This window comes from Grammomys surdaster, unplaced genomic scaffold (genome assembly GCF_004785775.1).
Source record: "Grammomys surdaster isolate TR1022 unplaced genomic scaffold, NIH_TR_1.0 125561, whole genome shotgun sequence".
Taxonomy (NCBI): domain Eukaryota; kingdom Metazoa; phylum Chordata; class Mammalia; order Rodentia; family Muridae; genus Grammomys; species Grammomys surdaster.
The window spans coordinates 781,326-793,753 of record NW_021620408.1 but is presented as its reverse complement, the minus strand read 5'-3'; the positions used below and the strand labels follow the sequence as shown (position 1 = coordinate 793,753).

General features: G+C 48.9%; 2 protein-coding genes across 2 annotated transcripts in view; both read left to right on the top strand.

The window, feature by feature from the left end:
- The window catches only part of Adig (adipogenin), a 5,676-nt gene extending 4,498 nt beyond the window's left edge, over window positions 1-1,178 (top strand). Inside the window, exon 3 of the mRNA XM_028786556.1 lies at window positions 935-1,178. The gene's annotated coding sequence lies outside the window, so the exon portion shown is untranslated. The remainder of the gene's footprint in view (window positions 1-934) is intronic.
- A 4,815-nt stretch (window positions 1,179-5,993) lies between these two features.
- Window positions 5,994-12,428, top strand: part of Arhgap40 (Rho GTPase activating protein 40) — a 35,506-nt gene continuing 29,071 nt past the window's right edge. The window contains exon 1 of the mRNA XM_028786582.1: window positions 5,994-6,130. Within this exon, the coding sequence (XP_028642415.1) occupies window positions 5,997-6,130 (134 nt within the window). The 5' untranslated portion in view covers window positions 5,994-5,996. The remainder of the gene's footprint in view (window positions 6,131-12,428) is intronic.

Sequence of the window (12,428 nt, the reverse complement as noted above, 5' to 3'; positions counted from 1 at the left end):
TCCTGAACTGTGGCGTGTTCTCCTTTTCGGCGAGGCGGCGCGTCACAGGAAGATGTTCTCACCTCCGTGCATACATGGGAACTTGGAGAATCACCCAGAGGAGCAGAGCCTTGGAACCCATTCCACTGGGCTAATGCTGGCTCCAGCCAGTGGCCTCCAAAGGCATGTTGTCACTCTAATCTTCCTCTGAGCTCTGTCATCTGTTCATTTAAGCTCTCCATGTCCAGAGTGGATGAAATTCCCACTGCCGCCCCACAAAGCAAAAACCCAATGGCCTTGTTCCCCTCCTCTTTCCTCCCTGCTCCAGCCACTGCCTTAAGGCTCAGCCTCCAGGCTCCTTCTCATCCAGCTGTGGCACCAGGTCCGCTGGGGCCACATCTCTCTGTTCTCGCAGCAGCCTTACTGTGAAGCATGGTCTAGCACCATGTTTTCAGTCTACTCGGAGGGAGGAGGTGGGGGGGGTGTCTGAGAAGTGGGGCCCCTCCCTGAGTCCTCGCCGAGCTTCAGAGTCCTTGCTTAAGCTTTCTGGGTCACAGTCTCACCAAGTGAGACATTTCCCTAGAAGAACTCTCGTGTAAGCGTGTGCTCTCAAGTTGGTGGAAAGGGGAGGCTTCGTGACTGTTGAAATTACACAAGGCCCCACAGTCAGAAGCCTCTGTGTTTGATATGACGCTTTGCTATGGCTGTATTATTTATTTATTTATTTATTTATTTATTTATTTATTTATTTATGTGTCTTAGTAGTGCTAGGGTTTGAACTCAGAATCTCAAGCGTACTAGGCAAGCTCTGTACCACCAAGCCCCATCCCGATCCAAAGGGCCCTGCCCATCTGCAGAGAGCCCTTCTCAACCCGCCATTGCTCTGCAGCCCTTGTCCTTCATTCTGACTTCATTTCTAGCCCAAGCCCCATGTGTTTATGACTTGTTTATCTAGGTGTCTCTGGCCTAAGTGGACGGAGGGAAGAGGACACTGGTGACTGACGGGCCTTCCCTGGGACCTCCAGTTTGTCAGACCTGCCAAGCCTCTTGCCAAACCATCCATTCTCCATCATCACAAATGACCTGGAGCCTGGAAGAGCCAGGCCCAAGCAGCTTATGGGGGCCAGCTGGCCAGCTCCACTCACAGGAGGTGTTGGATACCTATTAAAGAAATGGGGGTACTCTTGTGCCCCAACAGAGCTTCCGATGTCCATTCATTCAGCATGGCTCTCTCTGGACTGTCCTAGCCTCATGTCTGCTGGCAAAGGGAAGCACTCTGAGCTTTCAGCGTCACTGCGAGCTTGGCCCTGGATGAGACTGTAGTGTGAATGTCTACAGTGTGTCTGTTGTGGCCGCCTTACCACAAGAGCACTTATGAGTAGCGACAGTGTAAACCACACTATCCTAAGTGCTTCATACAGGACTGTTGTTAGTAAGAGTTCTATGAGGTTATCCTGATTAACTTATAACTGAGTTACAGAGAGGGAAACTGAGGCATAACAGTTGAGTAACTTTGCCAAGTCATGTTGAAGGAGCAGAGAGTCAAACCCAGCTCCAGTGACTCCTGAGCCAGGTGCTGATGCACAGTGTTTAATACACACACACACATACACACACACATACACACATATATACATACATACACACACATGTACACGCAACGCACACACACGCACATACATATACACATATACACACATACATACATACATACACACATGCACACACACATGTACACATACACACACACACATGCACACACACACACATTGAGACAGGTGTCTCTAAGTAGTTCTGGCCTGGAACTTGCTATGTAGACCAGGTTGGCCTCAAACTCACAGAGATCTGCCTACCTCTGACTCTTGAGTGCTGGAATTAAAGGCATGTGTCACTGTGCCTGGCTGCATTTTAAGGTTCTGGGCCTTGGAGAATTATCAAAGTCTCTAAGGTTACCCCAAGGCAACTGGAAGATGACCCATGGGAGGGGACAGGCCCCTCCTCCAGCACCCTGCTGGTCACCACCACTGAAATTCTCCCAGGGAGAAGACAGAGCCTGACTTTCTAATCTGTGGCCATTTGCTACTGCTCCTTCTGTCCTGTCAGAGTGACTTACCCACAGCACACATCAGAACACCCCTACCCCATCTCCCTAAAAAACCATCTGTGGCTCCCTGTGCTCCTGGCTGAAGTCTCAGTTCTTCCATCCAGTGTAGCACTGGCCTGTGGGATCTGAGCCCAGCTGATTTTGCTGAAGGGGGGCTTCTTCTCTCTTCCCAGTGGAGGCCTATACTTCACCCACAAGGCTGCCCCTGTGTGGAAATGTTCCAGAAGGTCCAGAGCATGCTGCGGTGTGTATGATAAAGCCCCATAGTTCAGCTTGCAGAAGTTCCCAAGACTTCCCATGGAAGGTGGCACCAAGGACTCATGAGAAGACCATGTTTCTCTAGCCTCTAGGCATCCCCCAACACACAGGCACACGCATAGACTCAAACACCACCCCCCAGTGTTTTCACATGCATGCACACTCACATGCATGCACACTCACATACATACACACTCACATGCATACACACTCACACACACACACACACACACACACACACACAAACAAACCTCTACTTGGGCTTTCATCTGTGTGATGGAGCTAGGCTTCCTTTGGGAATGGTCCCCATTCAGCATGGCTGGAGCTTCCCCTTGCTTTACCTGGAGTCTTCTCCATAAACCCTGGTGCAAGCAACCCTAGCAGCAGCTCAGAGGTCAAAGCCCAGCTTCCCTGGAGTCCTGGGCATGCAGTCCAGCCCCCAGATCATTGCCCCAACCTGTCTGGAAGTATGTGGGATGAACCCTGAGGGAAAGCAGGAGCAGCCAGGCCATTTTGCACCTCCATGGACTGGTGGGAAAAGACACGATTGTCTGGACCTCTGATGCAGGCTATTTCCCTGGTCACACCCGGTCAGATGTTGAAGATAGCTACCATCGTAACGTGGGTGCCTGGGTCCTTCTGACAGCATCTAGGTCTCTCACACTGTCCCATGTTCCTTTTCACACCAACAGTCATACCCTCTGGCTTTCTACTCTGAACTTTGGGTTACAGGCCGGGACTCCCGATCCTCAGTGCCGGCACTCCCATCTCCCCCCACCATTGCTGTGAGCCTTGTGTCCTCATCTGCAGAGCCAACACAGTCCCGTCTAGAGAGCCATCCTGCAGGGAACATGCTCAGGGGCCTTGAGCAGCAGTAGACAGTATCTCTGGGTGACAGAAGCTGCCAGTGTGAGGTGAGTGTGTGGCAGGCTAACCCCACTGAAGGCTTGAGAGTCCCATCCTTCCCACCCCCATCCCCGGGACTCCCCAACATTTATCTGGTGGCTGTGACTTGCTTCCTTGGCCTGACACAATGTCATCAAACTTGTCTTCACACAGTCTCCCTGGATGTCTGTCTGCATGCTATCTCCCCCCCCCACAAGATTTACCCTCTGTGCCAGGACCCTGCTTACACTGACCTGGAGCCTGTTCTAATGTTTCATTTTTGTTTAATTTCCTTTATCAACACCCTGTGTCCACATACAGTCACATTCTCATATCTTGGTGGTTAGGTCTTTAATCTGCATGGAGGGACACCCATGCAGGGCTCTGAGGGCAGAGCTTAGCTGACACTTTGCAAGTGGCCTATACATTTTCATTAAAAAAGAAAGTCAGGGGGTTTTGAGAGATGGCTCAGTGGTTAAGAGCACTGGCTGCTCTTCCAAAGGTCCTGAGTTCAATTCCCAGCAACCACATGGTGGCTCACAACCATCTGCAATGGGATTGAATGCCCTTTTCTGGCACATACCGCATATTCACACAGAACACTCATATAGAAATAAATTTTTTTTTAAAAAAAGTCAGGCCCCTGGGAACAAGGGGTGCTATGTCTCATGTAGGCCAGGGACAATTAAAGTGTTGTAGGTTTCTCTGAGTCGTTACCACCGACTTGCAGAACACGAAATGCTTTCATTTAAATGAACCAGAGCAGTTAAGGCATTTGCCAGAAGTCACAGAGCTTAGCGGGAAAGCTGAGGGTGGCCCTCCGGATGAGGCACCAGTATTCTGTACAGAATGGAATAGCATTGTCCTAGGGTAATGCGCTGTGTAGTGGGCACAGAGATATGGAACAGATTCTGAGCTCAGAACATGGTCTCTGGGGCCTCCTGGTGTGAGGAACACAGAAGGAGTTCAGTAAGAAGAGGATTGTCCAGATCTCAGGTTGTTCAGGGAGGTGTTGGCAGGCTGCCAGGTGCAGGGCCCACAGGTCTGAGTCACCACTGTGACCTAGCCAGCCTGGCCGATACTCCAGTAACAGGGCCATGGGGGTGAGGAATGTCAGTAGGGGTGCCGAGATGGGGCACACCCCCACCTCCAGCCTTCATTCTGAAGACACACAACTCTCCAGGAAGCTGGGAGGTGGCGCTTCCTGTCAGAGGCTCAAAGCCTCTCCTGCAGGATCTGGGCTGATTGCTCACTCTTGCTTTCTCCTGGCAGCTGGCTTTGTGGTTCTAGGTTAGTCATTTTGTCTGGCCTTGCCTTCCTCACTTGACACTCATTTCTACATCCATTCGCTATTACCCAGTGGCTGGCTGATTTATCACTTCACCCAGGCCTGCTGTCTCCCTTCCCCCACAGAGACATTCTCCCCTTCCCTGTCCATCTATCCTTCCATCAGCTACCTATCCTTCCACTTAAAGGTCCTCCTGGTTATCCCTCTCACTCAGCCATTTTCTTAAGGTGTGTGTGTGTGTGTGTGTGTGTGTACATATATATGTACACCATGCATGAGCAGGTGCCCAAGCTGGCCAGAAGAGGGCATTGGATTCCCTGGAACTGGAATTGAAGGTGGTTGTGGCCCCATCAGTGTGAGCGTTGGGGAATTGCAACTCCAGCCCACGGACAAGCAGAAGTCCTCTTAACCATTGTGCAGCTCTCTAGCCCCTTATCCAGCCATTTTCTCATCCCACCCCTCATTCTTCATCCATCTGTCCATCCATCCATTCGTCTATCCACATGTATGTCCACCCACCCACCTATGCACCCATCCTTCACTAAGCACCTACTGTGTTCCTTACCCAAAGCTCCATGAACCCTCATCTTGTGCCAGGCTCACGCCTGTCCTCTGCGCAGATTCACTTTATCCACAGGGAGGAGCTTTGGCAGCATTCAGACCCCATCTCCTTCCTCTTCCTGGATGTGGTTCTTTTGTCTCCTGAGGAAGGAGTTCTGGGAAGGCAGTTAGTTGTTCATCTGCATGGTCTGACTGAACCAGTGAGGACTGCTTGCAAATTAGAGCTCCCGTGGTCCCTTTTTCCATGATGTAGGAGCACAGCTCGCGGAGACTTATGGGAAGGGACTAAGCCAAGGTGAAGCCCTGGGTCACCAGTCACTAGCTTTATTCTTTTTGGTTTTTTGAAATTGGGAAGACTGGGAGATGAGAGCAAGTGTGTTTGGCTGGTTGATCTGTTTTTTTAATGTTTCTTTTCCTTTTAGATTTAAAAAAAATGTGTATGGCTATTTTGCCTGCATATATGTCTGTACTATATTCATATAAAGCCCACATGGGCCAGAAGAGGACATTTGAGTCTCCTGGAACTGGAGTTACAGATGGTTGTGACTGTGTGGATGCTGGGAATTGAACACGGGTCTCCTGGAAGAACAGCCAGTGTTTTTAACTGCTGAGCCATCTCTCCAGCCCAGGCTGACCTTGATCTCACGACCCTCTTCGATACCTTTCTATCTTCTGGGATTATAGGCATGTGTAACATGCTTAATTCATGTCTGCTTCTTTTTGTGGCATTTCTGTTTTGGCTAGGGGCCAAGAAGTGTGTGCTCATGCATACCTGCCTGTAGGCGGTTCTCGCTGAGTCAGTCCCGCCTCAATATGGGGGTGTCTTGGAAGGGTGTGCCACAGGCCCTGCCACCTTCGACTCTCACCGTGAGTGATTCATTCAGTCCCAAAGGCAGTGTTAGTAGCTGTGTGTGCCTGTCCATGACAGAGCCATCCCTTCTCCCTGCTGCCCAGATGGAGGGGCTGGCTCTGCTGCCCCTGGCCTCTCCCTGTCCCCGGATCCCACGAGCCCGTATCTCCAGGCACCCAGGGCGATGGGCCCACCTGGGCTGCAGGTACCGGTGTCAAGGGTGGTGGAGGGAGGGAGGACTGGGTCTGCTGTGTGTGGGGAACAGGTGTCACTTCAGTCTTCACACCAGTTCTGTGAGGCGAGAGGACCTTTAGGCTGGTGCTGATTCTTAACAATTCTAAGTGTCTCTGGGGCTAGCTTGGGCACATCCATTCCTAAATGGCCAATTACAGGTGTGACAGCTCCTGCCACACACATTTCGGCTTGAACACCTGGAGGCTGGCTGTGGTCCTTCCCCAGGAAGAGATTCAGGAAGCAGGGTTGGTTCTCTCGGGGTGACTTAGGGCTCTGGCAGGGAGTGGTCCTCATACAGATAGATCTTTATGCCACATATCACATTCCTTATGCGCCTGTGGGGGAAGTGTGGGGGCTCTGACACACAGGGCAATGGGCTCAACAGGTGAAGCCTGTTTATCTGTCCACTTTGCCCCAGTCAGTCTGTCAGATGTGTTGGCTTCCTGCTACTGCTGTTCGGAGACATGAAACACCAGCTACTATCTTTGAGTCCAGTGTGCTGGGAGTCCTCAAACCAAGGACTCTTTCTCCACCATCAGACTTTCGAGGACCTGGCTTCCTTTCCTAGATGTGAAGGGCCCACCCGTTGCTTTGGCTCGTAGCCTCCACCATCTGCAATGCCAGCATTGAGTACCTTCGACTCTTGGCTGTGACCTTCCCTTCCATCTCCATTGCCTCTCCTTCCTGCTTCTGCCACTAACAGGGTGACATCAGTGATGGCCTTGGGCCCACTCAGATGATCCAGGCTCTCCCTCCTCTTGAAGATCTGAACAATCACAGCTGTATCTGTAAAGTCCCCCCACCCACTGACTGCCAGAACATAGTCACAAATCCTGCGGATTGAATGCAGACATCTTCGAGGGGCCTTCATTATCCTATGTATCTATACATTCATCTCGTCACTCTATCTACTGCTCTATCACTACAGCCATCCATCACCTCTCACTCCATCTATCTGTCCAATCCATCTGTCTGTCCATCCCTCTATCGACCTACCTAACATCCTGTCTACTAAGGTGGCTCGTCTTTCTCCCACCCCTGCCTCAATCTCCTGAGTCTATGAACACTGATCCACCTGTGAGAACGTCTGGGCACTGAATGTGCCCAGTGACTATGGCTGGGTGAGCAAATGAATGATCCTTTAAGAGTGTGAAATTTCATAGCCTCCTCTTTGTTTACTTAACAACAATACGAAGGGAACAAAAGCGGCATGCTCACTTTCAGAACAGCGGCTTTCCAAACGACAGGGTTATGTAAGCACTGTCTTAAGTTTTATTCGTACCATTTTTGAGACATCGTCCTTCTGCATCAGCCTCCCCAGTGCTGAGGTCGTCATGTCCAGCATTGTTACAGCTTTCTAAGTGTTTAAAGAAAATCCTAGTGAAGGGGCTGTGACAAGATGGCTTAATGGCCAAAGTGCTTGCTGTGCAAACACACAAGGACCTCAGTTCAGATCCAAAGCATGCAGGTAAAAGCCAGGTGCAGTGCTGTGCACCTCTGACCCCAGAGCTAGGGGTGGGGGCTGTGTAAAGCAGGTGGATCTCTCCAGCTCGTCAGCCAGTCTGTCTGAAACTGGGACCTGCAGATCAAGCAACAGATGCTGTCTTGAGAATTAGAGGCAGAAACTAATGCAAAGGGCCACTTTTGGCCTGCACAGGTGAGCACACCCATGCACACACCACACACACATGCACACACACACACACACCCGTACACACATATGCATACACATACACAGGCATACACATACCCACATACCCATACACAGACACTCACGAACCCATACACACGTATACATACACACATACACAGACACACACACATACACTCAGACCCATACACATGCACACATACATACATACATACAAATAAAACTGAAAAAAATTATGACCAAAAATATGCAATATACTGAATTATATTGTCCTCCAATGTACAATATACTGAATAGTTTTGTTCATCAAAATGATATTAAGTATATGATCAGCGGATGCTTTACAGTGAACTCCCACCATGAATGTTGAACAGCAGATTCTCTTTCTGTTTGTTGAGAATGGAGTTCACTGTCCCCTAACTGAAAACCACTTTCCTGGGATGGTAATGGCTGTGTTCCTTCTAGGCTAGGCATTACACACCATCCACAAGTCACCATGTCAAGTCTCCCACCACCACGACTATTCCTCCCACTAGGCAGTCAAAGACTCATTTATTTATCCAGAAAATTCCAGCGAGGCCATAACCTCCCAGGCACACTCCATTCAGCATGGCTCCCCTGGCCTGTGTGAATGTGGCAGTCCAGGGCTGGCCCGTCAGATCTGCTGGGGAAACAGTCATCCGATGAGTTAAATCTCACTGCTGGTTTGTGAAGTTTCAGGTGGACAGGGAGGTGGGAGGCCAAATAGGTAGTCTGGGAGGAAAACAGAAAGGTCTGCATTGGGGTGTGGCAAAAGTCAGCTGGCTGTCTTGTAGGACTTCCTAAAAAGTGAATGGGGCACAGTAACTTAAAAACTGTGTAACATTACAGTGTTGATCTTGGGAGGAGCCTTAAAGTCCCATCTGGGCAACGTGGCTATTGCAGGATCTCATTCCATTCTACTGTAGAAATATATTTTGTTAGCCACCCAAAATTGGAAGGAAATTACCATTTCCCATGCGATAACTAGCAAATATTTACATTACACGTACTCACTTATGTGTGTATGTGTGGGAGGGTTGTCAGAGGACAGTTTGCATGAGCTGGCTTTCTCCTCCCACCCTGTGAGACCTAGAGATGGAACCCAGGTTGTCAGGTTGGGTGGCAAATGTCTTTACCAGCTGAACCATCTCCCTGGCCACAGCCATGTGGTGACTTTGTTCCTGGCAGCCGCTCATCCTGGTTGGTGAGCAGTAGCTGAGCCAAGATGCTGTAGCATCTGCTGACTCTTGCCTAGATTTTGTGAGAGGGCCATCAATGCTCTGAAACCAGGGAAACACAAGCTGTTTCTGGGGGATAGCATGAGCCAGTGCATCTGAAAGACAAGCAGCCAGTGCCCTCTGGTTGAGAGCCTCTGTAGTTTCACAGTGGGGGACAGCATATGTTGTATATCTGTGGCCGTGGCTTTGTTTCCCAAAAGCAGGATGCACTTCTACCATCCTAACCATCATGCCATCAGTTCATCCAGCTCTCTGTGGATCAGGGACATGCTGAGTAATTTTGACCTCTTTGGGTACCAGTATTTATTGACTTGTACCAACTGCCACAACAAAGAAGTGCTTAATGTGACAAAACGTTAGAAGTAAAATTCACTTGTCTTCCCCACCTCTAACCCACAAGGACAGCCACCAAGAATGGTTCAGGGCACATCCTGTAGAATGTTATGCTTTATAAATATATGTATGTATATGTATATATACTCATATGTATATGTGTATGTATATGTAAGATGTCTATCTGATGGTACATGTTGTCAACTTGACAGGATCTATTATGACTAAGAGACAACCCCTATCCCAACTATGAGAGATTGTTTAGACTACGTTCCTCTGAGCATGCCTCTGAGGAGCTGTCTTGATTAGGGGTGAAAACCTACCCTAAAGGAGAGGAAGGCACTATTCCCTAGGCAACATCAAAAAGAAACTGTTTCAGGTACATACGCCTTTAACCCCAGCATTTGGGATGCAGAGGCGGGGAGATCTCTGTGAGTTCAAGGTCAGTCTGGTCTCCATAGAGTTCCAGGTCAGTCAGAGTTACATAGACAGAGTTGTCGATAGACAGATAGATGATAGATAGATAGATAGATAGATAGATAGATAGATAGATAGATAGATAGATAAGAAAAACTCAGGTCTTGACTCCCCCGCCTTGATGGACTACATTCTCCCACTCTGAGCCAAAGGAAAGACTTCCATCCTTAAGTCGCTTTTGCCAGAGGTGTTTATCACAGTGTCTGGAAGCTCTTTGTTACATAATTGAGGCATTATATATGATTCTTTCATGTTCTAACTGCATGTATGTCTGGGCACATGTGCATATACTCCCTGGTGTATGGTACAGTCTACCAGTGAACAACCTTTCCCACTTGATGACAGCTACTGGAGACAGGTTGACATTGCCTCTCCACAGCTGCCTGGCTTCTCCTTTTGTGCTTTGTTTAATGGCCTCCTCTGAGTGGAATTTGGGGTCCTATTCCTGGCTCATTTTTTGGGGTGCTGCTATGAGGTGTCCTGCAATGCTCTCATGCTGTATCTCTGAAGATTTCTCCCTGTGACAAACTCCCTCCACAGGAATCACTGACCACAGAATATAAACTTGATATATGTCCTCAGGGGGCTCCAGGCAAGCTGTGTCCCTTCCCAGCTCAGGAGGTCATAAGCTTGATTCTTTATACTCTCGGCATTCTTGGTTTTAAATTTCAGTTAGAGGCATTTTTGTTTGTTCCTTTGTTTTTCTAATGCCACATGCTATTTTTTTTTTTAAAGACAAGGTCTCACTATGTAGCTGTGGGTATTCCAGAACTTGCTCTGTAGACCTAGCTTTGAACTCAGAAATCTATCTGCCTACCTCTGCCTCTAGAATGCTTGGATTAACTACATGTGTTGCTACCTGGCTCATTCTTATATTTTTGGTTGTGAGCCTAACCTTTAATGGCTGAGCCATCTCTCCAGCCCACATGGCTCATTCTTGATGGTAAGTTACTGTATTATTTAGTTTTTGTTAACTAAATCCAAATAAACTTCTTAGTGTGTGTGTGTGTGTGTGTGTGTGATTTGTGTAATATGTGGTCTGTCTGTCTGTCTTTTGAGACAGTATCTCATGGTGTCCAGGCTGGTCTAAACTCAGAATGTAGGTGAAGACAACCTTGGATTGTAATCCTCTTGCCTCAGAGCTCTGGGATTGCAGGTGTGCACAACAGTACACCATTTACGTGGTGTTCAGGCTCTGACAGTGCCCTTTAAGCAGGCCTTCTACCCACTGAGCTGTATCTCCGGCCTCATCCTCTGCCTTTCTAAGATCACTGGCTGTCTGTTGGTTGAGCAGCTTTTCACACACTCAGTCTCTGGCAGGGTTTCCAAGCTGGAGCTGAGAGGCAGGAAGACCCATTTTGGTCCTCGAGCGACTGTCAGATTCTCTCCATCAATAATAGCTAGGTAACCTGGCTGACACCCAAGTAGCTCATGAACTAAGTCACCTTTAACATCCTCAACTCATACTTCAGTCACCTGCATCTCAAGTCCCTGCCACCGAGGTCAGTGTCAACTCATCTCCAGATATGAGATCTGCATCTGCAGATGCAGGATCGGAATGAATCACAAGTGCACAGTGGAAGTGACAAAGTCAGCGTGCATCTCAGAGCCTTTAGCACCGGCCTGCTGTGGGCCTCTGAGGGACATGACTCAACCTTGAGCCTTGGCCTTAAACGGTTGTGAGCAGCAGGGCCTACATGGTCTCACTGTTTGAGAGTAAAATGGAGTCTATGCTTGGCACTGCCTGATGTACAGAACATGAAGGATGCACCTCAGCTATCAGTGGTCAGAGGGAGCATGCTTGGAGGCCTATCCCCATGGAAACAGCAGATCCAGCCCGCCCCTGGCTTCCTGCAGTGTTAGAGAGTTTGATTTAGAGTTCTGAATCCGCACCCTCCTTACAAAAGCCCCCTCTTCTCCAAGCCTGTCCTTTGGTGCTCACATCTGTGCCACTCTGAGAGTGATTGTCATTCACGTGAACATCCTTGGGCATCTCTGCTGTGTGACACAGCTGGGCAGAAGCACCAAGGCCAGGCCATAGGCTGGTCCCCAGGGTGCTGCCCGTCACTGCCCTGGGATTTTCATCCTGCCTGCGGTGTGGACCCTGCTTACATACTCTTCCTCTGGCATCCGTGACTTTACCAACTCCTCAGCAGCTCATGGAGTGTAAGAATGGAATGCCTTTGTCGTGACTCACACTCATGCCAGAGGGTTTCCTCAGCTTGTCATTCTGGTGGGTGAAATATTTCATCAGCTTGAACATTCATTTTCCTGATCATTGTGGGTCACACATCCTTTGAAACAGAGCACTGATGCCTCATGTCCAACATGAGAGGAATATGTCATCTTTCCTAGCCTATTGATACTTTATTCTTGATTTCTGGAAAGTCTTTCTAAATTAGTAAGGCACTGTCATCTAGTTTTTAGTTACATTCATTTGTTTACTCTGTGTGTATATGTGTGTGTGTATGTGTGTGTGTGTGTGTGTGTTGTATGTGTGTATGTGTGTGTATATGTGTATGTGTGTGGTATATGTGTGTATGTGTGTG